Below are 27,887 nucleotides of genomic sequence, written 5' to 3'. Positions count from 1 at the left end.
TCTTAGCTGCAGCATGTGGGCTCTTAGTTGTTGCATGAGGGCTTTTAGTTGTGACACGCAGTATCTTCAGTTGCGGCACACAGGATCTTTAGTTGTGGCATGTGAATTCTTAGTTGCGGCATGTGGGATCTAGTTCCCTGACCAGGGATCGAACCCAGGCCCCCTGCATTAGGAGCACAGAGTCTTGGCCACTGGACCGCCAGGGAAGTCCCTGGGAGGCATTTTGTATATTTCTCAGAGGTCTCCATGGAATCACACTCCTTATGTTGGTGTTTCCTGATACTTTGCCTCAATCTCACCCTCTTATTCACCCCTGCTGCCTGAGGTCACTTCTCAAATGAACAACTTGCACCCAAGTCCTCATCCCAGTCTCTGCTTTTGAGGACTTCAAACTAATACAACCAGTTTCCTGATAATGAGCATTTGGATTGTTGCAGGTTTTTGCTATTGCAAAAGTGCTACTAAGAATATTTGTATAAAACCCACTGGTGCACAAGTGCAAGAATTTCTCTTGCATATTTATACAGGAGTAGACTTGTTGGGTCAAAGACTAAGTGAACTTTCAGCTTTACAAGATAATTCCAAACTGCTTACCAAAGTGGTTTTTACCAATTTATGGTTTCAACAACATTGTATACAAGATCTTATTGATCCAAATCCTCTTCAACACTTGGTTTTGTCAGATTTCTTAATTTTCACCTCTCAAATAGATATCGAATAGAATCTCATTGTGGTCTCAATTTGTACTTCTTGATGATTAATGAGGTTGAACATGTATTCATATATTTATTGACCACAAATATTTCATCTTTGGGGAAATGTCTCTTCAAAGCTTTTGCCCATTTTTCCATTGCTTGACTGTCTTTTCCTCGTTAATTTTACGAATTCTTTTACAGTTATGGTTATTCTCCTTTGAAACTCAGAAGCTCAAAATCAAATTAACCATAATCTTCACTGAATATTACCTTTTTCCTGGTTACAAAATTAATGCATGCTTGTTGTAAAAGAAACATGTAAAGAGTACAGACATGTTTAACTTAGAAAGTCTTCCTTGCTGTCAGCTCCAGCCCACCTCCAAGTAGGAATAATTCCCATGAATTGTTTGCCATCCCATATTTTGAGGATTTTGTTGTCACATCTCTCTCCCAGATTAGACTGGTAATTTCCCAAGGGTAAGGACTGTGTTGTATTCATCTTTGTATCCTCAGGCCCAGGCACAGTGCCTGGTTTAGACCTGGAACGCAATACATTATTGTTGAATGAATTGCTGAAAGTTGGGTTAGAACAGAAATTTTGAAGTTACAAGAAGACTTCAGTTTGGAACAGAGGATTCAAGTAAAAGTGGGAGATAGCAGTGGTAAAATGTGTTAGGGCTTGATTACCAAAAGTCTTGGCCGTTAGGCCAAAGTGTTTGATTTTTATCTTGGAGGCAGTCATCCAGGGAGGCATTCAAGACTTTTCAGGTGGAGGGAAGTTATTTGTTCTTATGTTTTTACCAGCAACAGAATTAGAACAAAACATTGACAATCCAGTCATCTAATGGCAATGTACAGGATGTAAAGCGGAGGAGGTTGGGGAAAATGAAACTGAAGACAGAAAAATGAATGAATCAAGAAGTTATTAACTTCTGGGGGGACATAGGCACCCATGAAAAACATGAGAACTATGTTTCTGTCAGAAAAATAGGCATAAACCCAAGCCCATGCACTTTTTAAGAACCCTTTGCTCTTGGGTTTGTTAGTCTAAGAGTGAGAGAATAAGAACCTGAACTATGGGGCCAGGATGTGTTCATTCATTCAGACATGTTTATCCATCACCTGCTACATGCAAGGCACTGGGCTGAGTGCTGAGAACAGTTTGAGGCGTGGGGTATGGTATGGCATGGTGGCCAAGAGCATAGACTCTGAGCCCAACGGTCTGATTGCAAACCCCTGCCAGAGGTTTGGGACCTTGGCTAATTTACTGAAGTCATCTACACCCCACAGGTGTTTTACAGAGACAGTACTATCACCACCCTCGTGATTAAGGGGATCTTACATCTGTATAAAGCACTTAGAATTCACAACATGCAGGGAGCCCTCAGCAGAGTTGTAAGGCAGAAACCAGAGTGGAGGGCAAGAGGAGGAAGCAGAGGGCATGGGCTTGATTTCAAGAACTTTTGTTAAAATAGAGGAGAGAGAAGACTAGAAGGGGAAGTGAGGCCAAGGAAGGTTTTTTGTTTGTTTGTGTTGTTTTTTAAGATGAAAAGATATCCTAAATGCTCACAGGGAGGATGTAGTAGAGTGGGAGAGGCTAAAGACACATCACTGATGATCTGTTCCTTCCCGCTAAGGGTACCCAGATGTCAGGAGGGGAGGGCTTTCTGGCAAAGGTGAAAGGCCCGGCTTTAGCTAGGAAGCCACTTCCGCTGGCGAGCTGGAGGAGTGGCGCTGAGCGTTGCCTGGCTGCAGGTGCCGGCTCAGAAGTAACCACAGGCAAGCGAGAAGGAATGTCACCAGTGGGGGAGGGGCGAGGAGCGGCGGCTGGTGGGAGGTCTGAGGAGAGAGAAGAAAAAATTGTGCCATACCATTTAAAAATGGGATGGTCAGAAACTAGAGGAAGCAGACTAGACTCCCAGGAGCTGGTAAATTTGTAAGGGTACTGATCTGCCTGGTTGGGTAACTTCCGGTAGTCCTGGGAACTCCAGGAGGAGGGAAGCATCTAAAGAAGGGGTGGTGAGTGCCAAATGTCACGGTGGTGAAGTTGGGGAGAATGGGGACGGATAGGGGACCGCTGGATTTGCCAGCTGACTGGTCATTACTGAAGTAGGGTCTGGAGGGTCACTGTAGTGTCAAAGCAAATGACACATGGCAGAGAAGAAAGGAGAGAAAAAAACGGCAGGGCAGTAAAGCACATGCACTCCAAGAATACTGACTGTGAAATGAAAGGGCAAAGTAAGACATTAACCAAAGAAAGTAACTAAGTCAGTGAGGTGTATTTTTCTTTCTAAAGGTCGGGAAAGCTTTGTATACATAATTATTTTATTTATGTATGTGTGTATTTATTTATTTATTTATTCACTGCGCCGCCCAGCTTGCAGGAATCTTAGTTCCCCAACCAGGGACTGAACCTGAGCCCCCTGCAGTGGAAGCGTGGAGTCCTAGCCACTGGACCGCGGGGGAATTCCCTAATAATTATTATTTTTTAATAAGGCAAAGGCAGCAATTGTACTAGGGCTCCCCAAAGTCAGCAGGGGTATGATACAAGCATAACATGGTAATAAACAGCTCCTCTGAGCCAGATGTTTTCCATAAGACGACGTTATCACCAATTTATAGAGGAAGAAACTGAGGCTTAGAAAGTGAAGTCACTTGCCCCAAATCACACTGCTAGTATGGGGCAGAGTCAGGATGTGAACCCAGGTCTTATGGCTCTAAAGCACCAATGCTTGTCTACTCGTATACCACAGATAAGCAGAAAAGCTGGCACTACTCAGGAAGAGGGACTGAGGGAAGGAAGAAGGAGGTGGGAGAGATGTGTGTGCTAATGATTTGTGTTTATTTAGAATTACTCTCCTTCCCACTCACATATGTAAATGTATGGACTGTTGAAGTTGGCATTATTGAGAAAGCCTTGCTTTACATAGGAGAAAATTCAAGCCAGAGAACTGAGGTGACCTTTCTGTAGTAAGAGGATTTGTGGGCATGGTCTAAAAAGTTACAGCTGAAGACTCAGGACAATTGCGTGGTCAATTGATTCACCCAACCCTCTACCCAAATGGTTGCTTCATTGGAGCATCAATCTCCTAGTTCAAGGGAATGGAGGTGAAAACAGTTTGCACATATTGACAAATTGTTTATTACGATTATCAACCTGAGACCTTTTGTGGTATATTCTCATCTATGAATGTTTTCTGAGAGGTGACTTCAAAATATCTGCCTGAAGAACAGATCTCATTTCTTTTTGCTAAACTCCCATGTGCAATGAACACAGAGTAAACCAAAACCAAACCATAGTCCAAAGGGAACTGTGTAGTGTTATGGTCGGGTCACAGGCTCTGGCCAGGGATAGAAACAGAGCTTTGGTGAGCAAACTGGGCAACTAGGGCCTAAGGTCAGGACACAGGGGGCAGACCCTGTTGCCACACCAAAGTCCCAGCCCCAGAGGTCACAACAAAGGCAGGGGAGAAAATGCCAGGGTTCATGGGTATTTAGTAGACCAGGAAAGGACTGAAAAAGCAGATCTGAGCAGAAAAGAGGTAGCCACCTGACCCAGCTTGCAAATTAACCTCTACATGCCCACAAATGCAATTTTAAATTATCTAATAGCCATATTAAAAAGAGTAAAAAGAAATAGGTGAAATTAAGTTTAATGTATTTTATTTAACTCAATATATCAAAAGTATTATCACTACAACTTCTAACCAATATTGCCAATAGTTTACATTTCTTTTTTCATCCAACATCTTCCAGATCTTGGATGTATTTTATACTTGCAGCACACATCTCAGTTCAGACTGGCCCCATTTCAAGTGCTCAGTGAACCATGTATCAAGCAGCCCAAGCTTAAAGAAAATTGAATTATTTTGTCTAAATATTTTTCTCCTCTTTCTTTTTTTCTTTCTTTCTTTCAAAACATGTTGAATTGGGTAGGACTGAATTATGAAGAAGTGGATGAAAACTCTCATATTCTAAGAGTTTCCGGTTTGAAATTTTAAATGTTTCAGGTACAGCACTCCCAGTTGATTTTCTTTCTATCCCTGAGAAATGGCTTTTTTTATTTGTTTGTTTGTTTTTAGATCCACGGTGCACAGAATCGCTTGGGAAGCTAAAAAGGCAGGGAATGTGATGCAGGTGCCTGCTACCAAATGTTCATTCCTTCTGTTCACTTGTTCGTTTATTTTTTTCCTCTTAACAACAGTTACTAAACACCAACCAAGGGTCAGTTGCACCTAGGGCTAGTTTTACAGGCATATTCCCTGGCTTGTGAAACCTACAATTTAGCAGAAAATCCAGGCAAATATGTAAAATAAAATGTAGTAAGTGTTGTGATAGGGGAGATATGAGGGAGGGGCTGAGTGGCTACTTAGGAGAATAATTTGACCCATCTTGGAGAGACAAGAGAAGGCCTTTGGAGTGGAGGAGGGAATGAAGATTGCCTGAAGAGTGGCTAAGAAAAGGGAGAAGGGAGGGCTAAAAAATGCTCGAGGCAGAAAGAGCAGAGGTAGGGAAGGCCCAGAAGCTTTTTGTGTAACTGAAAAAAGCTTGGTGCGATTGGGGCCCCCAGGGTGAGAGGTAAGGCTGGTATCATGCATTTTTCTCTGGTCAGCCTATTTAACAGTGGGAGCTGGAAGGCAGGATGTTGACAAATCTGGAATAGGCAGGCCCAGCACAGGAAGCACTCCACCCCAAAAGTATTCCTTCACCAGTTCAGTTCAACTTTACTAGTTACAGACTCAAGTGGGTTAACTAGCTCTTCTTTATAAAAGCAAGAATTTCTCCTACAGTGATTATTCTCTTTTCAGATTATGTCAGGCCTTGATACTGTATTTCTGATTCAGAAAATTGAACATGATTGAAGTTCCATGTACCAAAGGACAAATAAAAGTACGTATAAAATTCAGGAGTGGAACTAATGAAGCAGTGTTAATCCTGCCCAGGGGAGGTCTGAGCAGGCTTCACACAGCAGATGACACTTAATAGCCATTATTTACTAAGTATCAGGTACCGTTCTAGTGGTTTACATTCTTAGCTCACTTTATCTTCATAAAAGCTTTAGATACCACAATCCCTGCTTACAGATAAAGAAATTGAGGTACAAAGAAGTAAAATAACTTGTCTAGAGTCACACAGTTTGTAGAGGGTAAAGCAGTTTGCTCCAGAACTCTTCATTAACCCCTCTGTCACATCCTGGGGCTGCAGGTGTTTGCATATGCCTGGATTGTATGGCGAAGCATTGACAAAGAATCAGAGATCAGACTGATGAGAGAGGCAGTGGCCAAACCATGCAGAGTTTCAGCACGAGCACCTTGAAGACAGGCTCAGAATAGCCTTTAGGTTAATGTTTTTTACTATTTCAGTGCATGTATAAATGATTGCTAGTGATCATATCTTTGAATGTAGTTACATTAAGAGAACATTATATTCAAATCCAGATTTACACAAACCACATTTCGAGTGGTGATTCATTATTGCCCCAACAGATTCTCACAGGATCCCTAAGCTATCAAGAAGAGCCAACCCCTGTCATTAGCTGTAAGATGCAAAAGCTCAAAAGGCAACTCATCATTGACAGAGGAGGTATAAGCCCCAGTTAGGGGGAGAGGCTACAGTTGCCCCCACTCTTGGCCCTTCACCCACAGGACCTCCACATTCACAACACGGCTCTTTCCTCTCTAAGAACTAAAAAACAAACAGCAAGGCCCCTTTCTCTTTTTAGCCAAAGTAGAATGGGCAAACAGGAAACTGGTGCCCTCCACCCCCCGGCCCCTTGTACACACATACCAACCTGGAAAGCCTGCGCTTCTTTCTCCCAGCTGCCCTTGCAGCTGTCCAGGACTTTTTAAAGAGAGCGCTTCAAAAATCTTCCAGGGAAACTTGAGTGACTCTAGTAATCTCTCTGCACAGAAGGCACCTTTGATTTCGGGGAATGATATTTCTTCCTGACGCCCCATGTTAGACAGAGCTACTGCATCTTTTATTTATTTATTTATGGCTGCATTGGGTCTTTGTTGCTACGCGTGGGCTTTCTCTAGTTACAGCGAGCGGGGGCTACTCTTCATTGCAGTGTGCAGGCTTCTCATTGCAGTGGCTTCTCTTGTCGCAGAGCACAGGCTCTAGGCACACGGGCTTCAGTAGTTGTGGCACGCAGGCTCAGTAGCTGTGGCATACGGGCTTAGTTGCTCCGTGGCCTGTGGGATCTTCCCGGACCAGGGCTCGAACCTGTGTCCCCTGCATTGGCAGGTGGATTCTTAACCACTGCGCCACCAGGGAAGTCCCAAACTACAGCAACTTTTAAAACCATGGTCTCTGATGACCATAGCCACTGGGTTGGTGGGCAGAAAGTCTCATCTCTTGAGCCCCTGACCTGACCTTGGGGAGGCTGTGTGGATGGGTCCTCCCAGCAAACCCAGATAGATCCTTTTGGGAGGTGGCACCGGGGAAGAGCTAGGCTTCCAGTGTGGTCTGTGCACTGGCCTTCCCTGATATGCCTGGGCCACTTCCTTTCCTGTCAGGGTCATAAAGAGTCCTTCTCCTTCCACCCACCACTTCCTTCATTGGGAAGGTAAAGGAGAAACTGGTGAGATCATAGTTTTTTTGAATAGGGTTTTCAAAAATAGAATCAACTTTGCTTCTGCTGTAGACACCCTTGATTTGTATAGAAGTGACTAACTGGGGCTCAGTTATATAATGACAGGCCTGAGGATTTGGACATCAGTTTGAACCCACTTCCTATTTTTCATAATTATTATCATTCATTGTCCACTTACCATTTGTCATCCATTGTGCTAACAGCTTTACTAACATGTACTATCTTGTTTAACCTTCAAATGATGAAAATGATTTTTATTCCCATTTTACACATCAAAAAACTGAGGATAAAAAGAATTAACTGACTGGCCCAAGATCACACAGCTAGTGAGTGGTTGATCTGTAATTCAAAGGCAACTGGGCCTGACACACTCTGTAAGATGCTTCCTTCAGGCAGGCCTATATATTGATATAAAGGAAAATACTAGGCATGCCATTGTGATTGATGGGGTCCAAAAGACTTATGTGTTTGGAAAGACTGGCAGTCCAGTGAGCAGAGAAAATAGCATGTTAGAGTCCCACATTCGGAAAAGTTAATTCCTTAGTCTTTACATCTTTATCTAGTGTGGGATCACCTGTCCTAAATATCTGAATTGTTTTCATAAGAGATACTGTTTCCACCCCAGCACTGCAGGGAAACCTCCTTAAGCCTTTCCAGATCCACCCAGTTTATATGACTCTCTCCAGGTCCTATTCCTTCCTAACGAATTCTTTTCAGCCCAATTATTTCTTACTCAGCCTATCTTTTCTTCAAAACTGTAAGCTCCAAGGAACGAAGCCTGGTTGTTAGCCATCTCCCCATACCTAACCCCATTTCTAATCTGTGCTTATGCTTCCTCTATTACAGTGCAAAGATGGCCCAGTTGTGGCCCAGCTTCCCTCAGGAATCTCCTTTGACTAAGGCATGCCTGAAAGATTCTTTTCTTCTCTAAGTTTCAACAGCATGTATAGACTAGCAGTTATACCTTAACTAGTTTTCTTTCATAAAGATACCTTTTTTTTCTTTCTGCTGCAAATGATACTGAAAGCTCTTCAAGAACTAGGGCTATATCTTCTGCTTTTTACTTTGATAAATCCATTTTCAGCCTAGAGCACACATTGTGGGCCACTCTCCCTGTGGATCTGAGTGAGGATAATCCTATCCTTAGAATCATTCTTGGGTCTGGGGGTGGGCGGAAGGTTAGACTGGAAGTTTGGGATTGACATGTACACACAGTTATATTTAAAATGGATAACCAACAAGGACTTAGCATATAGCACAGGGAACTCTGCTCAATATTATGTAGCAACCTAAATGGGAAAAGAATTTGAAAAAGAATAGATACATGTATATGTATGACTGAATCACTTTGCTGTACACCTGAAACTATCACAACACTGTTAATCAACTATACTCCAATATAAATTAACAGTTAAAAAAAAGAATTATTATTCTTGATCCATCTGTCTCTGGAATGTCTGGGCCTCCTCGGCTTTAAGACCTCCCTTCATTCATTTGACAACTTTTTTTATGTGTTCGTTTCACGTAAGTTTTCGGGAGTAAAAAGGTAAGTAATAAGGCTCTTGCCCCCAGGAAACTCAGAGTCTGGTGAGAGCAACAGACACATGATACACAATACACAAATGATGGTAAGTATGCAGGTAGGAGAAGTGCAGTGAAGGCTTCCCAGAGAAGGTGATGCATGAGCTGAATTTGAAAGACAAGGAAGAATAAAAAGCACTGGGGTGAGATGGAGGTCTTTTCAGGCAGAGGAAGCAACTTACACAAAAGTGAGAGTATGCAGCGTTCAGGGAACTACACGCTCTTAAATGCGAGAGGAATGAGACCAGTCAGAGAGGTAGGCAGGGGCCAGATCACAAAGTGCCTTTTGGAGCATGCTAAGGAATTTGACCTTATCCCACAGGTCAGGAGGATCGACTGCAAGATTTTATGTAAGGAGGTAACATCATCAAATTAATGGTTTGGATAAATCACTCTGGCTGCAGTATAGAGAGTAGACTGGAGTGAGGCAATACATGGAGAAAGACTGCAGCTGGAAGACCGATTAGGAGTTCAATACAATAATCAGGATAAGTGACAGTAGCATGAACCAAACTAGTGACAGTGGGAATAGAGAAAGTGGTCGGATAAGAGAGATATTAAGAAAGTAGAATAATAAGAGTTGGTAACTAATTGGATTTGGGAGTTGAGGGAGAGGGAAGAATCAAGAATCACAATCCAATTTCTTTTTTTTTTGTTAAACGAAAACTGTGATCTTTTTTATTTTTTAAAAAATATTTATTTATTTGGCTGTGCCACGTCTTACTTGAGGCACCCAGGATCTTCGTTACCGGGTGAGGGATCTTCACTGGCATGCGGGATCTTTTAGTTGTGGCATGTGGGATCTTTAGCTGCGGCATGCAAACTCTTAGGTGAGGCATGTGAGATCTAGTTCCCTGACCAGGGATCGAACACGGGCCCCCTGCATTGGGAGCACGGAGTCTTGGCCACTGGACCACCACTGTCCGATTTCTTGTTTCTGTGATTGGGTGGTGCCTCTGTGGAGATTTGGAACATAAAAGGAAGAACCTTATCCCACAAGTCAGGAGGATCTACTGAAAGATTTTTATGGAGAATAGCTGTTTTATGGAGAATAGTGAGGATGGAGACATTTGGATATAGTGAATTTGAGGTGTCTGCTGGACATCCAAGTGGAGCTGTCTAGAGGTAGTTGATATAATGGCCTGACCTCCAGGAGGAGATCAGAGCTGTAGATATTGGAGAGTTGAATGCATAGAGAAGATAGTTGAAGTCATGAGAACAGATAAGATCTCTCAGAGGCAGTGTAGGGTGAGAAGATGGTGCGGGATTTCACCATTTAAGGAGCGAGCTATGGGACTTCCCTGGCGGTCCAGTGGTTAAGACTCCACGCTCCCAATGCAGGGGGCACGGATTCAATCCCTGGTCAGGGAACTAAGATCCTGCACGCTGCATGGTACAGCCAAAAAAAAAGGAGTGAGCGAAAGAGTCCATGATGGAGGCTGAGAATGACAAGCCAGAGAGATAGGAGGCAAGTTGGAAAAGGGGACCTAATGGACCTCGAGGTTTCAATCAGTTATTTTATGACTTTTAGCCGCAGGATGGGGCCACGAATGAGCTTTCAGTGAATTGAAGAAAGATGTAAATGATGGTTAAATGGATATGTATATTTGTTGAAATTAATCAAGCTGTATGCATATTATTTATGCATTTTATTGTATGTAAATTGTACCTCAATAAAGCACTCAGCATAAACATTTTGAAAGAAAATTTGAATGTGATCAAATATGCTGGGAGAAGAGCATACTGAGGGAAAGAAATTAAGGGAGAGACAGGATGATTAAGGGGAAAAGGTCCTGAGGAGGTGGAAGAGAGAAGTTTTGAGCAGGTGGAAGGATTAGCTTTAGACAAGGGATTAGCTTTAGAAAGAGGCCTTCCTCTTTCACTGATAAGAGGAAGAAATGAGGAAAAGGAATGTTTATGGAAGTGGATAAGTTGGATAGGAAGTAAGGTAGTAAGTTGAGTCTCTCTTTAATACTTTCTTTTCCCATGAAACTGGACTCCAAATGTGGTGGTTTTAGAAATATGCCTACAAATTCTTTGATACTCCTCCCTTCAAAAGGTGGAACTTAATCTCCTCCTTCTGAGTCTGTACCAGATTCATTTCTCATGAATAGACTATGAAAGAAATGATGATATGTCATTTCAGAAATTAGCCTATAAAAAAAGACTGCAACTTTTGTCTTGATAAGGTAACCAACCATCCTGATTTACCTGGAACTGAGGGATTTTCTGGGATGCAGAAATTTCAGTGCAAAAACCCAGACAGTTATGGGAAAATCAGGATGAGTTGGTTATCCTAGGCTTGATCCTGTTCTTTTCTCTCTTGGATCATTCACTCTGATAGAAGTTAGCTGCCATGTTATAAGCTGCCAAAAGAGAGGTCCACATAAAACTGAGGGAGACCTGTGAGCAACAGCCAAGTAGGAACTGAGGCTTCAGTCCAACAGCCCAGGAATAACCAAGACCTACCAACAACTACATGAGTGAGCTTGGAAGCAGATCCTCCCTCAGTTAAGCCTTCAGATGAGACTGCAGCCCCTCTGCACAGCTTGACTATAACTTTATGAGAGACCTTGAACCTTAACCACCAGGGAGCTCCAAATTTCTGACGCACAAAAACTGTGAGATAATGTTTCTTGTTTTAAGTCGCTATGTTTTGGGGTAATTTCTTATACAGAAATAGATAACTAATCATCAGATCAATGAAAATGAGGGGAAAGTTGTGTGATAGGTTTCCAGGACCTAGCATGGTTGGATGACTTCTCCAGCAGCCCTAGACAACTCCAGACCATGTGTTTGTCTACTTCATATGCCACTGATATTATGCAATGTCCAACAGTATCTTTTTTTTCAACAGTATCTTTTGATAAAGGGATTTTTTCCAAAATCTTATTTAGCTTTCTTACTGAGCTATTAATCATTAACACTATGACTGACTTTAAAAGCTTTTTGGTCGGAATGTGACCTGTCACTGTTTTGGCTACAAAAAGTGTAACTTTAAAGGATAGCTATATATATATATATATATATATATATATTTTTTTTTTTGTGTGTGTGTGTGTGGTATGCGGGCCTCTCACTATTGTGGCCTCTCCCGTTGAGGAGCACAGGCTCCGGACACGCAGGCTCAGCGGCCATGGCTCACGGGCCCAGCCGCTCCATGGCATGTGGGATCTTCCTGGACAAGGGCGCGAACACGTGTCCCCTGCATCAGCAGGTGGACTCTCAACCACTGCGCCACCAGGGAAGCCCGATAGCTTTATATTTTTGATCCCTTCTCTTATCTTTGGGAAGAAATCTTATCAAAGTTACATTAGGAAGCATTATTTTATGGGTTTTTCTTCCTCTAGAAAAAAATATTTTTGATTTATCGGATTGGCCACTGTGCTTTTTAAAAAATGGCACTAAAACTTCATTGACTTTATGACACTATTTGACCAAGTTTCATAATCTATATAATGAAACATATGTAGTGTACTAGGAACCAGGGGCAAGTAGACTACCAGTTTATTTATTTATTTATTTATTTATTTTTTTTTTTTTTTTTTTTTTTTTTTTTGTGGTACGCGGGCCTCTCACCGTTGTGGCCTCTCCCGTTGCGGAGCACAGGCTCTGGACGCGCAGGCCCAGCGGCCATGGCTCACGGGCCCAGCCGCTCCGCGGCATGTGGGATCCTCCCGGACCGGGGCACGAACCCGCGTCCCCTGCATCGGCAGGCGGACTCTCAACCACTGCGCCACCAGGGAAGCCCCCAGTTTATTTATTTAAAAAAAAATTTTTGTTGACGTATAGTTGATTTACAATGCTGTGTTAGTTTCAGGTGTACAGCAAGGTGAATCAGTTATACATATACATATATCTACTCTTATTTATTTATTTATATTATTAATTAATATTTATTAATATTTATTAATTTATTATTATTTATTAAAATTTTAATGTATACATTTTAAAATATTTATTTATTTATTTATGCTGCATTGAGTCTTAGTTGTGGCATGCAGGATCTTGGTTGCAGCATGCAGACTCTTAGTTGTGGCATGCATGCAGGATCTAGTTCCCCTACCAGGGATCGAACCTGGGCCCCCTCCACTGGGAGCATGGAGTCTTACCCACTAGACCACCAAGGAAGTCCCTCTACTCTTTTTTAGATTCTTTTCCCGTATAGGTCATTACAGAATGGTTTTTTTTTTGGCTGCGTTGGGTCTTCGTTGCTGCACACAGGCTTTCTTTAGTTGCGGCAAATGGGGGCTATAGTTCATTTCGGTGCATGGGCTTCTCATTGTGGTGGCTTCTCTTGTTGTGGAGCACCCGCTCTAGGTGCACAGGCTTCAGTAGTTGTGGCACGAGGGCTCAGTAGTTGTGGCTCAGTGGCTCTAGAGCGCAGGCTCAGCAGTTGCGGCGCACGGGTTTAATTGCTCTGCGCGTGTGGGATCTTTCCGGACCAGGGATCAAACCTGCATACCCTGCATTGGCAGGTGGATTCTTAACCACTGCACCACCAGGGAAGTCCCATAATTAGCACTTTTCTTTTTCAGCTCTTCATCATAATTCATTACACTTGTGGATTACCCAGCCCCTGCACAGTCAGATTCACCCAGTATATGTATTTGCACTGTATTCCTGGGCAATGTTTCAGTTACAACTTTTTTCTGAGTTTGAAAGTATTCAGCGTCCTGATTTAACTTTCAACTAACTGATTTGAATTAATGATCCACTTTTGTGAATTGAAAATAAAATGTAACACAATGAAATTTAAACTTTAACACATAAACAATAACACATATTATGAAAAAATACATTAGTTTAGATTAACTGCATCATATCAACTGAACATTATTAGCTGAGACAAACTATAGAGCAACCTAAACTTTAAGAGTGAAACGACTATTGAGATGTTACATGATTTGAGAAAATCATGATTAATCTGACATTTAAAATTTATGAAGTAGATGTGAATAAAAGCTTCTCATCCCACTGAAATATCCTGTAGATAACTTGATAGATCACTGGTTCAGGGACTTCATGTTGGAAAAGTGCTGGTAGATTGGGAGAAAATTGCAGTCACATGACTAGAGGACTCATTGAAGGGAAAAAGAGAAAGGAGAGCAAAAACTAAAAGGAAATGTACAGTGTGATCCCATTTATGTTAAAAAGTGAGCGTAAATTTTAAGTACATAGGAAAAAAGCACTAGAAGGAAAAAGTGTGTAGTGGTGATCAGTCTGGAGAGGGGAGAGGCTAGGAGAGCAAAGGGAACCATCACATTATACTCTATATATGCTTATCTTTTTTTTTTTTTTTAAGGAACATTTATTTATTGGCTGCGTTGGGTCCTCATTGCTGCATGGGCTTTCTTTAGTTGCGGCGAGTGGGGGCTACTCTTCGTTGCAGTGCATGGGCTTCTCATTGTGGTGGCTTCTCGTTGCAGGGCACGGGCTCTAGGCGTGCGGGCTTTAGTAGTTGTGGCACGCAGGGTCAGTAGTTGTGGCTCACCCGCTCTAGAACTTAGGCTCAGTAGTTGTGGCACACGGGCTTAGTTGCTCCGTGGCCTGTGGGATCTTCCTGGACCAGGGCTTGAACCCGTGTCCCATGCACTGGCAAGTGGATTCTTAACCACTGCGCCACCAGGGAAGCCCGTCTTACCTGTTTTTAAGTGTAGAGTTTAGCAGTGTTAAGTGCATTCACATTGCTGTGCAGCCAATCTCCAGAACTTTTCTATCTTGAAAAAATGAAACTCTGTATCCCTTAAATAGTAACTCCCCATCTCATCTCCCTAACCCCTTAACCACTGTTTTTCTTTCTGTCTCCATGAATCTGACTACCCTGGGTACCTCATATAAGTGGAATCAGACAATATTTGTCCCTTTGTATCTGGCTTATTTCAATTAGCATAACATCGTCAAGGTTCATCCATGTGGTAGCATATGTCAGGACTTCATTCCTTTTTAAGGCTGAATAATATTCCATAGGATGTTTATACCACATTTGTTTATTCATTCATCCATTAAGGGACACTTGGGTTGCTTCCACATTTTGGGTATTGTGAATAATGCTACTACGAACATGGGTGTACAAAAACCTCTTCAAGACCCTGCTGTCAATTCTTTTGGGTATATACCCAGCAGTGGAGTGGCTAGGTTGCCTGTCATGTTTTAATCTTTTATGGTGAGAATGTACTCATGTATTTGTATAATTTAAAACATATGGAGAAAAGAGTCAGGTACTGTTAAGAAAGCTGGGGGTAGAAGGGTGGAAAAGGTCCCTGCCCTCACAGAGTTTATGTGTATTTTCCTCCACAGGCCTTCCTAATTTGGAGAAATCAGGAATTCATATTTCAACTCAGTAAGTGTGGGTTACCTATGGGCAACAGTTAGGGATACCTCACCCCCCCCCCAACACACACATGTATTTTAAATTCAGCAAATATTTGTTGGGTGCCCAATACTTGTCAGGTTGTACATTTGCCACTGGGAATTTAACAACAAACAAGAAATCAATGGTTCTTTTTTCTTTTTCTTTTTTTGTTACAGCTTTATTGTGATATAATTCACATCCCATACAGCTCACCAATTTAAAGTGCCAATTCAGTGTTTTTTTGTATATTCATAGGGTTGTACAGTTATCACCACAATCAATTTTAGAACATTTTCAACACCCCACAGAAAAAGAAACCCTATACCCATTAATATCACTTCCCATTTCTCCCAACGCTCCCAGCCCTAGGCAACCACTGCTTTCTGTCTTTATGTATTTGCCTATTCTGGACATCTTACATAAATGGCATCATATAATTCATGGTCTTTTGTGACTAGCTTCTCTCATGAAGAAGAAATGTTTTAAGAACCTAATGTTTTAAAGGTTCATCTGTGTTGTAGTATTTCTTTTTGTTGCTAAATAATATTCCACTGTATGGATATACCATATTTTGTTCATCCCTTCATCAGTTGATGAATATTTGGGTTATTTGCACTTTTTGGTTATTATGAATTATGCTCTCATGAACATTCATGTGCAAGTTTTTGTGTGGACATATGTTTTTCGTCCTCTTAGATATATACCTTGGAGTGGAATTGCTGGTTAATATGGTCAAGATAGTAACTACAGTAATATAGTTAATATGTTTAACCTTTTGAGGAACTGCTCTATTTTCTAAAGTGGCTGCACCATTTTACATACCCACCACCAGTGTTCCATCCTCCCCCAAACTCATAATAAAAACTGTCTTTTTTATTATAACCATCCTCAAATATACTTACCTTTTTATTGTGAAATAATTTTCAATTTAAAGATGCAAGGATAGGGCTTCCCTGGTGGCGCAGTGGTTGACAGTCCATCTACCGATGCAGGGCACACGGGTTCGTGCCTCAGTCCGGGAAGATCCCACATGCCGCGGAGCGGCTGGGCCCGTGAGCCATGGCCGCTGAGCCTGCGCGTCCGGAGCCTGTGCTCTGCAATAGGAGAGGCCACACAGTGAGAGGCCCACGTGCCGCAAAAAAAAAAAAAAAAAAAAAAAGAATTGCAAGGATAGTACAAAGAGTTCCAGTGATATTTCCTCACTCAGCTTCCCCTGGTGTGAGATAATCAATATTTTGAAAAAGATAGAAATAATAGCCAGAGACCAGTTCTGGTTTTCTTGTCCTAGGTGTGTGTTAGGTGTGTTACAATTTTTGTATTACTTTAACCATGGTGAAAGTGATAAGCATTCACTAGAAACTGTACTTCTTTTCCCAGTATGATACTGTCTTCTGATGGTGGGCAGCAGCAGCAAGCCACAGCTCCCAGTCAGCCACATGAGCACAGATGGCAAACAACCAGTATACTTACAACCTTTTGTAGCCACACCACCATTGTCTTTCACTTTCAGTACAGTAGTCAATAAATTACATGAGATATTCAACACTTTATTATAAAATACACTTGTGTAGGACTTCCCCGGTGGTCCAGTGGTTAAGATTCCACACTTCCACTGCAGGGGGCACGGGTTCGGTCCCTGGTCCGGGAAGTTCCACATGCTCAGCAGTGCGGCAAAAAAATAAAAACAAAAAACGGTTTGCGTCAGATGATTTTGCCCAACCGTAGGCTAGTGTGTGCTCTGCTTGCTTAAGGTAGGCTAGGCCAAACTACGATGTTCAGGAGATTAGGCGTATTGAATGCATTTTTGACTTATGGTATTTTCAATTTACCATGGGTTTATTGGGAGGTAAGTCAAGGAAGAGCTGTATAGAGACAGAAGTCAGCGATAACAGGGTCACATTATGGTGCCCGAGGTAACAAAACCAAGAGGTTTTCGTCTAGTAGACAATCAGATCCTGTTAGCAAGGTCAATTTCGGGGAGGAAGGGACTACCTCACAAACCGCACTACTGGTGGTCTCATCACACGGTTGTATGGTTTGGTAGTTTTCTAATCCTACCGGGTTGTTTTCTCTCCAGCCACGAGTTTCTTAAACTCCTGAAAGTGTCAGGCAGTGCTTTGAAAGTCACATCCTCCGCCCTTACCCAACAGCACTTATTTAAACACCTCAGCCGTCAGTTTCCCGTAGCGCAGGAGACCGGCCGCAGCAGAGGAAGCAAGGCCTGTCGGAACATCCAGGGCCACACCCAGACCCACGACCGGGGCCGCTCAGGGTCCCCGCGCTGGCCGCTCAGGGGCCTTTTCTGCCCTCAGACTCCAGAAACACGTTTCCCTATTGGCCAGGCGTGCACCAGGGCCCGCCTCCTGGAAGTTGCAGGGCGGCCTCCTATCTAACCCCTAGTGGCGGCCTCCGTGTGGGGCCACGGGGCTGAGAGCGGGAAGTGGGCTTCATTCTCTTCTCAGCAGACGAGGTTAGGGGTACGAGAGCTCTCCTACAGCGAGGTCAGGCGAGGTGGCTGGATTAGGACGGTCGCGAGACCCTTTGTCTGCTCGCCCCGGCGAAGGGGCGGAGCCGCGCCGGTCCCGCCCCGGTCCCGCCCCGGAAGCGGAAGTGCGGGCACCCTGAGGTTCTGTCCAGTGAGATCTTGGACCGTGCGCCAGCCGTTCCTCCTGCCGGTCACATCTCGCCGTTTCTTCTGCCCGTGTCCCCTCGCCGGCCCCGCCATGCTGTCTCTAGATTTTTTGGACGATGTGCGGCGGATGAACAAGCGGCAGGTGAGGTTTACCTCCCACTGTTCCCTTCGACGCTGCCACTGCGGTGCCCCGCGGACCTCTGGGCCCCAGTGTGAGGGCCGGAGCGGGTCTGACGCCTGGATTATTCCATCTCTTTGTGGGGTCTGTGTCCAGAGGTAGCTTTATCCGCCCCATATTTTTAGCCGCTGGCTTATACGGGGCCTTCTAGGGGCGGAGCGGGAAGCCTGATCTTCACGTTCCATTGCCCCCTGTGTGGCAGGGAAGCAAGTGGAAACCGTAGGGCTCTTTGTAAGTGGGAGTTGGGGTTGCTTATTGTTTTAGGCTTAGTAAGGCGGCAAACTCGTGATTTCTCCAGTAGCAGCGACTTCCGATGGATTCCAGTAGCTAGGTTTAGCAGTTCACCGCTACTCTGGGATGCTCGGGAAGGCGGTTGTAAGGCCCCACAAAAGCCGTTTGGCTACTTTGAGCCCGTTACAACCCTTCTAGTACAGCTGGGTCTCAGCGGGCTGTCCTGACTTCCTTGAACCACCTCCGAGTTCAGAGTTGAAACGTTTACTCCCCTTGTCCTTGAGTCCGCTTAGCATTAAGGTATACCTCAGGATCCTCGGGTATACCTCCCAGTATTAGTGGTACCGGGATCCTGAAACTTCCATCTCCTGATTTTGTCCTTAAATCTTACTCCGTCTTGAACTTACAGATCATATTCCAAATGGTACTGGGAATACTGTTGTAATTATTTAGTCATTGGGAAAAGTTGCTCCTTTTTGTCTTCTACACCAAGTGTGTCTGTGGAGCCCACTTTTGCTTGCCTCGGACCTTTTTACAGTGTTTTGCTGTTAAGAATTGTCTTGATGTCACTATTAAAGGTTTTTCTCTTGGACTTCTATTATGCACTATTTATATTTACCATTTAGGGAAGAAGATATACAACTTCCCCTTACTCCCCTTCAGACCTCTTTCTTCTTAGACATGTTTGCTAATTCCTTCAGTCATAATTGATCATTTTTTCCCCAAATTGCACAAAACGTTTCAGATTCTCACTTGTATAGTGTTTTTTTTCCATCCATATCTGAATTTCTAGGTGCAGAGACATTGCTTTGAAGAAACTCTTCTTTTGGGCCTACTGTTTATTGTACCCTGTGCTAGGTACAATGAGAGAAATGCAAAGATAGATAAGACAGATTCTGCCTTCAAGGAGCATAAATATGTAGATAATGACTAAGGCAAAACAGTAACTATTTTGAGCTCTTGCTATGTGTGAAATGCTTTATATACCTGTGAGGTAGATAATGTTATTCCCATTATACAAGTGGAGAAAATGAGCAACCTCCCAGAGATTGTTAAGAGGGGATGTGAAGGATTGGATAGCATGGGGATGGGATGAGGGAAAGTTAGAAATGAGGTTTTACCTGCACATAATATCTGGGGGAAAAAATTGATACTGACTGTAGGTACCAAGAGCTAATTAGATGAAAAGAGGGAAACTAGAAATTTCATCAAATGTCTGATTAATTTGAGTTGTAGTTTTGTTTTCCTGTCAGGTTCATAGAGGAATACTTTAGTACAGTAAACTCCATCCAGGGGAATTCCCTGGTGGTCCAGTGGTTAGGATTCCGCACTTCCACTGGGTGGGGTCTGGGTTTGATCCCTGGTCTGGGAACTGAGATCCCACAAGCTGTGTGGCGTGGCCAAAAACAAACAAACAAACAATTATATACACCCATTACAATCAAGATACAGAACATTTCTGTCACCCACAAGATCCCTTTGTAGTTCATTTCTTTAGCACTTGGCAACCACTGATTTGCTTTTTTGTCAATATAGATGGGTTTGCTTTTTTTTAAAAAAATATTTTATTTATTTAGCTAGCTGCACTGGGTCTTAGTTGCTGCACATGGGATCTTCATTGCGGCATGTGGGATCTTTAGTTGCGGCATGAGGGATCTTTAGTTGTGGCATGTGGGATCTAGTTCCCCGACTAGGAACCGAACCCGGGCCCTCTGCATTGGGAGCGTGGAGTCTTAGCCACTGGACCACTAGGGAAGTCCCTGGTTTGCATTTGATAGAAATGGAATCACAGAGTATGTATTCTTTTGAGCTGTAAGTTTTAATTGATTTTTAAGACCTTACTCAAGACTTTTGTTTACGGTATGTAATTTTTATTTTTGTCTCCTTCACAGTTTTCAAAATTAAAGTGTTTCACTACTTTCATGGCATCCAATACACTGTTGCCAGATTAATGTCTTCTCTCCTGCCCTCCAACCTTCAGTAGATCCCATTGCCTTGTAGGTTAAGTCCAACCCCCTTAGAATGGCATTTGAAGTAAGTCCCAGTCATTTTACAGTCTGCCGTTTCTCACTGTTTCAGTCTTGTCCCAGTTTACTCTTCCTGCCTGTTTCATTTCACTGTGTATATGAGCATTGTTCTATTCAAACTTTGTGTACTTAACTGTCTTCAGAACTCCCCTTTTACTATTTGAGTCTTTGTGGACCGCCCTAGACTATTAGGTGATCTCTAAAGGCCTTTTAGCTGTTATGTACTATTCTATTTGTCTTCTCCCCTTTGCAGTGTGGCTCTTTTACTGTAGTGTCAGAGCACAGTGTTCCTGAGGCTTTTCTTAATCCATGAAACCCTGATTTGTAGTTTGCCTGTTTCTGTGGTAAATACTTCCAACATGGTTGATTTCAAGCTGCTAACATGACATCACTGAATGTGGAATTAGGAAGAAATGTGGTAGCATGCAACTGTAATTTCCACCTTACAGGTAAAATTTAAAAAATAATCTCAAGAACACAGATAATAGTAAAATGTAGTAAAATAGTTAGAAACTGATTTAGAGTATTTATTGACTTTGTTTTTTAAGTAATTTAATTGTACTAATTTTTAATAACACTGTGTTTAACAACCAGCTTGCAAGATTCCTGAAAATTTAGCAGGTTGGCTCCAGCACACCTCTGGTTGTAGGTTAGTTTCTTGATGCCCATTGAGGTAACCTTTGTGTGCAGAAAAGCCTGTTTAGAATTCTTATATTTAAAAACATAATATTCGATTTGTAAAACCTAAAATTTTAAAACAAAGTTCTTAAACCTTTCAGAATCAGTTTTCAAATCTTATCCTATTTAAAATCTAGCAGTTGGTGGGATCTTAGTTCCCTAACCAGGAATTGGACCCGGGCTCTCGGCAGTGAAAGCGCCAAGTCCTAACCACTGGACCGCCAGATTGGACCGCCAGGGAATTCCCAGGTCTAGCAAATTTTAACAATCACTTTTAAGGGCCTTTGAATATTTGGGCTAATTTATAAACAGACATCTTAAAAACGTTAAATTTAACTTATAAATTTAAAGAAGTTCCTTTTTAAGAACATCGATTATTCAACAAACACCACTGCATACTTATATAATTTTTATAAATCTGGAGCTTAGGTTCTCCTAAATGTTTCAACATTTGAATATAAGGTATAAATAGTAAGCTTTCTGATTAAAATAATAAATCTACAATTGATTGTACATTTTAAATTGGAATTACAAACCTGACCTATTACTTTTATATTCCAAATTCTCTTAAATTTTACAAAACTTAAGAAAAACTTACAAAACTTACAAAAACTTAAGATACCAAATATGCACAGTACCCTTAACATAAAAGTATTAATACTATACATAATCTCCTTTAAGCATTTCTGTTCTTAATTATGAATTTTCCTGGAGTGAAAAGATGCTTATTCACTAAATAAGTATGTCATGCCAAGTAATTTTTATATTATTTTCATGTGTAATTCTCTGCTTGCTGAGAATTCTTAATGATCAGAGGATATTGGCCAGCATGTGACTAGATCCATGTTTGAGCCCTGATGGGACTAATCTGACTTTGACAGAATTTGCTTTATTAGCTCCTCCTTAGGCCTTTTGCATTACTTGATTGAATTTTGCATTTCTTTGGATTTTAATTATCTGTATGTTTTCCTACGTAAATCTGAAGACCCTAGGACTTGGCACGATCCTTTCTTTTTATTTATTTATTTATTTTTTAATATTTTGGCTGTGCCTCACAGCATGTGGGATCTTAGTTCCCTGACCAGAGATCAAACCCCTGCCCCCTGCAGTAGAAGCGCTGAGTCTTAACCACTGGACCGCCAGGGAAGTCCCTCTTTTTATGTTTTTCAGTCTCTTAGGATCCCTTAACTCTTCTTTTTTTTTTTTTTACTTATTATTATTTTTTATTTTGGCTGTGCTGGGTCTTCATTTTGGCACACAGGGTCTTTGTTGTGGCATGCGGACTCTTAGCTGTGGCATGCATGTGGGATCTACTTCCCCAACCAGGCATTGAACCCTGGCCCCCTGCATTGGGTGTGCGGAGTCTTACCCATGGGCCACAAGGGAAGTCCCTCACTAAACTCTTTTTTTTAAAAAATAAATTTATTTATTTATTTTTTTATGGCTGCATTGGGTCTTCGTTGCTGCACGCGGGCTTTCTCTAGTTGTGGCGAGCCGGGGCTTCTCTTTGTTGTGGTGCGCAGGCTTCTCACTGCAGTGGCTTCTCTTGTTGCAGAGCATAAGCTCTAGGTATGCGGGCTTCAGTAGTTGTGGCTCAGTGACTCTAGAGCGCAGACTCAGTAGTTGTGGCGCACGGGCTCAGTTGCTCTGCAGCATGTGGGATCTTCCCAGACCAGGGCTCGAACCTGTGTCCCCTGCATTGGCAGGCGGATTCTTAACCACTGAGCCACCAGGGAAGTCCTGTTCACTTAACTCTTAATGGCTATTGTAGTGATACCTGATTGAATTCCGGATATCTTTGGTAACTTTTTTTTTAATGAATTGGCCCTCTGGTGAAGCACATAGAAGCCTAGATTCTTCCTAGGCTTGGACCTAATATGAGTAAGTGTGCTGCGAATAGGAGGTATATACAGTACAGAGGACAGATCCATTACTTTTTTTGATTATTGAAAACTAATCTGGTCTTGTTTACGATCAGGAAACTCTTTATCACTGGCAGGGTATAAAAATTCAGTAATAAATTGCCAAGTTTCAATGTAGAAACATCAGTCTCTGTTATATACACAAGGAAATCACAAGTAAAATTATGTTAAAAACTGCGCTTACTGTCCTCGAATATATTCTTCTTGAGCATCCAAAAATCATTCTTCATCCTGTATAACTTTGAGCAAATCTAGAATACAGTGCCATAGTAAGGATAAGGCATTTACTTGTTATGGTTCTTAGATACTTCATATTTTTTAGGGTTTTTTTCCCCCATAGTATTCTCTCCATGGACATACAGACAAGCATGATTATTTATTCTCATGCCAGATGGCACAAGCCTCCAACAATAAAGACAAATTCCACTTAAGCAGAAATTATGACCATAACTCTTCTTCAAAAGAGTTGTCTTTTGAGGCTTCCCTGGCAGTCCAGTGGTTTAAGACTTTGTGCTTCCACTGCTGGGGGCACAGGTTGGAACCCTGGTTGGGGAACTAAGACCCTGCATGCCATGCAGTGTAGACAAAAAGAAAAAAAAAAAAGAGTTGTCTTTTCTGACTTCAAGGAGGGAGGTGAGGTAGAGTATCCAAACACAGAATATGTTCATGGGGATAGAATGCTTTGTCTGAAAAATTTGGCTTATCGGTCAGGGTTTAGTCTGGGAAGCAGAACCACTATGAATATTTTAGAATTAAGGGATTTATTATAGGAATAAGATTTTATACAATTGTAGGAGAAGCTGGATGAGTCAAGAGTCTAAAACAGAGATGCAGAAACAGAATGTCACCAGTTCTTCTGTAGCACTGCTGTGGGTAGACGGAAGCTTGCCATGGAATCTGGGGCTAGATTCCACATCTGGCTGATGGAGTGGAATCACACCAAAGGAGAGTAGATGAAGTCTGTGGAAGGCTGTTGCCTCTACAGCTCGTTTCTGGATGTGGAGCAGGGGAATGCGAGGACAAACTGGATTCTGCCAGGCCTTTAATGTCTGTCTCTCACCATGTCTAACCACAGTGACCTTCAGCATAATAGCAGCTGCTGCTACTCTTTCACCTTCTAGGTCTTGGGCAGCTTTCTCTTTGCTAAATCTAATTCAGAACCATACATGGAGGGGGGTTTGGGGAAGCCTAGTTCTAGCTAAGCCAATTTGGCAAAACTACTGTAGTTTTCAAAACTATTATAGTCTGCCCTTTGTCAACTCAGCATTTATACACACCTCTTTTAATCATATTTCACTTTTCAAATAAACATAAAAGCAAGATTATACTTCTGTCTTATATGCAGCTTTCCTTTGTTTCTGTAATTGGCTACATGGTTGTAGCTGTCATCTTTCTTCTTAACCATTCCACATTCCTTTTGCTCTCAGCAGGATCCTAAGTTGGTCATAGTTTCTTGCCTTACCGAAACCGTGATTATTAAAGGGTAATGTCATGAGGAGTCCTGCCTGAACTGGATTGTTATAGTTTTCACTAACTTTTATTGTAAGACATGGAAGTACTAAGAAAGGCCTCAGAGGATTCTTTATATTCCTATATATTCACTTCCCTCATTATGTAGTAACAAACCTCTGTTTTTCTCTGATGGTCAGGGTCAATCCCCTTTGCCAGTAAATAACCACCCCATTCCCTGCATTTTGGTTCACTGGCATGAGTATCCCAAAGTGGCAAGGGGGCAGACTCAACTTCCAGTTTAATGGAACCACTGTGTCTCCTGGTGGAAGAAAATCTCCTTTAGGAGTGAAAACTTCTGTTTTTTGGCTGCGCTGGGCAGCTTGTGGGATCTTAATTCCCCGAACAGGGATTGAATCTGGGCCATGGCAGTGAAAGCGCCAAGTCCTAACCACTGGACCACCAGGGAATTCCCAGGAATGAAAACTTCTAAAGCAGCAGCCAAAACTATGAGGCTGGGAAGCAGAAATTTCACTAGCAGATTATTAGTAGTGGGAGGAGTCACTTCCATTCCCACCCTTTAATTCTGGACTAGTGAATCCTACTTACAGAAGATATTGGTTGCTGATTAAGAGCATATACCACATACTGGAGGACATTAGACATTATCCCAGCCCAACAAAGTGTTGCTGCTGTCTGGCTGGTATGTAGCTGTCTTCAAAAGGCCATTTGTATCACTCAGAAGATAGAAACAACACCAGTAATTGAACAGGGAAAAATTAAATACAAAGAATTGTTAACTGGCAAAGATGCTCAACCACTAAAATGTGTAAAAGAGGACTCTTAAGGTGTTCAGAAATAGCGTATGCAGAAAACAGTTATTACCTTCTAGGATAAGGGAGTGAACAAAGAAAGAACTAGCAAAGTACCTCCCTCCAACCCCCTTCACCCCTTCTTAACCGGAGATGTAGACCTCTTTGGAGAGGGTATGGCTGTCACAGGGACTTGCAATGACATTTGCCAGAGCAGTGAGCTGGAGCTGGACCTTAGAAGTGGCCCGCTGGGAGGTTGAGAAATTTGCCAGAGTGTGTGTGGGCAGGAGTCAGTCTGTGATGGTCTCTGAAGTGACTAATAAGAGACCTCCAGTACACAGATCCACTAGCTACTGGGTGAAATAAAAACACTCCATGAGAAGAGAAGCCCCTCCCACTCTCTATCACCTTGCTGTGGCCCTGCAGTCCCTTTATTAATAAAACCTAACATCATTGAGCCAACTGGAAAAGGTGCCCTTGTTTATAGGCTCAGCCTGGTAACACAAAGAAGGATGGATTTGGTGCTGAGAGACAATAAATTGATAATGCCTACTGTTCCACTGTTCTTTCAGGCCAGCCACTTAAGATGATGGAGGACACAGTAAGACCAGTGAAATTCATGACCATGTGCCCACTGTTGTGCTTTAATTACCTATAAGTTCCCTGGTCAGAATCAGTGTTGTATGGAATACCATGATGCGGAATAAGGCATTCTGTAAGTTCATGAATGGTGGTTTTGACAGAAATACTGAGGACAAGGAAGACAGATCCATATACAGAGTCTATTCTAGATAGAAGAAATTGCTGCCCCTTCCATGCTGGAAGTGATCCAGTATCAGGAACGGTGGCATTGTTGGTCTTTGCAGTTGGCAGTCTAGGCACTCATCATTGGCTAGAACCAAACTGGTCTTGGTGAGTGAAAGTCCACATTGCTAACCTTCATCTTGGCTGCTACAGCCACTTTGATCATGAGTCCATTGGGTAAGACATGGATGGCTAGGGAAAGAGGCCGCTGACATCCACAAAACAGGTAATTTTATCCACCTGATTATTAAGATATTCTTCTGCTGGGGTAATTCTTTGGTGGGACACAAATATCTTCACATTCTATGTACCTACTTGGAAAGCTCCATCCACATACCTTTTCCGCAAACCTCTTGTCTCTAACTTTCCAGTGATATATCTTCCAAGTCCCTGGCCATCCAGCCAAATTGCTGGTCACTCTTGAATCAGTGTAAATCCACACCTGTGGCCATCTCTCCTTCCAGGAAAAGCAAACAATTATTGTATCACTTGAAGTTCTGCCCATGGGAGGATTTCCCTTCATCATAATCCTTTATGGTGAACCCTGAATGGGGATGTCATGGCACAGCTGTCTACTTTCAGTTGGTGCTAGATGGTTCATGTAGAACCATCATCTAAACACCAGGCCTAAAGTCTTCTTTAGTCAGCTGGTCATAGGGAACTCCCCATGAGGCGAGAGGTGTAAGCTGAGAGAGAAGAAGCAATGTAGCATGAGTAGGAGCCATGAGTATCTGAGTCACTTGTGTCTCATACAACTTACTTGTGTCTTCAGGACCTGCTTGAGCCCAATCTTGTATATACTACTTACAGTGGATGATGGAGTACTGCTGTGAATGCCCAACTTTATGGCTTGGTGGATCTGGCAGCATCCAGTTCATGCTGAGGAGTTCAGGTTATATGGTAACTTGGTGATCCATGGTCTAGTGTTTAGTCTCTTCTAGAATTCAGCAGCTAGCTAGAAGCTGTTACAGAGGAGGAGAATAGTTCTCCAAAGGATAGCATAGCTTTGCCCCCAAATTCAAAGACCTGTGCTGTTGTTCACCCATAGAGGACTGCCAGAGGCTCTCCATCTGTTATAGGTATTTCAGTTACCATGAGATCTGCTGGGTGTTGTGGTCCAAGTGATAGAACAGCTTGATGGGAGCTTGGACCTGTTGCACAGCCCTCCTCAAAACTGGATCAAAATTGGTTTACTAGGTCAATACATTGGAGTAGCACACCCAAATGAGGTATATGTTGCCTCCAAAATCCAAAGAGGTCCACTAGGCTTTAAGTTTCTTGGTAGTAACAGGAACCAGATGCAGCAACTTGTTCTTCATCTTGGAAGGGATATCTTAACATGACTGGGACCACTGAACCCCAAGAATTTTCATGGGGATAGGAATTTCTGTGGGATTTATTTCTCACGCTCTGGCCACATATGTGTTTACCAAGGTGTCTAGGTCATGAGCTTCAACCACCCAGTCTAGTCACTGTGATATCATCAATATAGTGAACATGTTTACTCTGTGAATGTTGGACCAATCAAGGTCCCCATGGACCTTTATGATAGAAAGCTCTAGGGCTAATTGAGCCCTCAAGTAGGCTCTGCCACCAAAAGCATACTGCTTCTGGTGGTCTTATTTCTCTTGCTATAGGAGTCCTCAGGAATAGGAAACTGTCAAAAACGCGGAATGAGTCTCTTAAGTTGGAACTGCTAGAAGCTGATGATTGTCTTACTAAGACAGGGAACCTAACTTTTTATTTTAATCATCTAGACTTATTAAGAATATGTAACTTTTAGTTTTGATTGGTTATGCAGTTATTGCTACATGTAGTAGCATTGTTAAGGACTATGATATTCTGCATTACAAGCTAAATTATGGTTTGAGCCTAGAATATCACTTGTAGCAAGAAATAGGAGTGGAGAAGATAGCAAGAGCCAGATC

At 42.4% G+C, this 27,887-nt stretch overlaps 1 protein-coding gene across 3 annotated transcripts in view; it reads left to right on the top strand.

Moving 5' to 3' along the window:
• Positions 1-17,858: 17,858 nt before the first annotated feature.
• The window catches only part of SEC11A (SEC11 homolog A, signal peptidase complex subunit), a 51,421-nt gene continuing 41,392 nt past the window's right edge, over positions 17,859-27,887 (top strand). For all 3 annotated transcript variants that reach the window (XM_082648106.1, XM_082648104.1, XM_082648105.1), the window contains exon 1: positions 17,859-18,000. In XM_082648106.1, the coding sequence (XP_082504232.1) occupies positions 17,950-18,000 (51 nt within the window). In that variant the 5' untranslated portion in view covers positions 17,859-17,949. The remainder of the gene's footprint in view (positions 18,001-27,887) is intronic.

Source organism: Grampus griseus (genome assembly GCF_964374135.1).
Source record: "Grampus griseus genome assembly, chromosome: 2".
Classification (NCBI taxonomy): Eukaryota; Metazoa; Chordata; class Mammalia; order Artiodactyla; family Delphinidae; genus Grampus; species Grampus griseus.
Note: the sequence above shows the minus strand (reverse complement) of the source record. Positions and strands in the feature narration are given on the sequence as shown.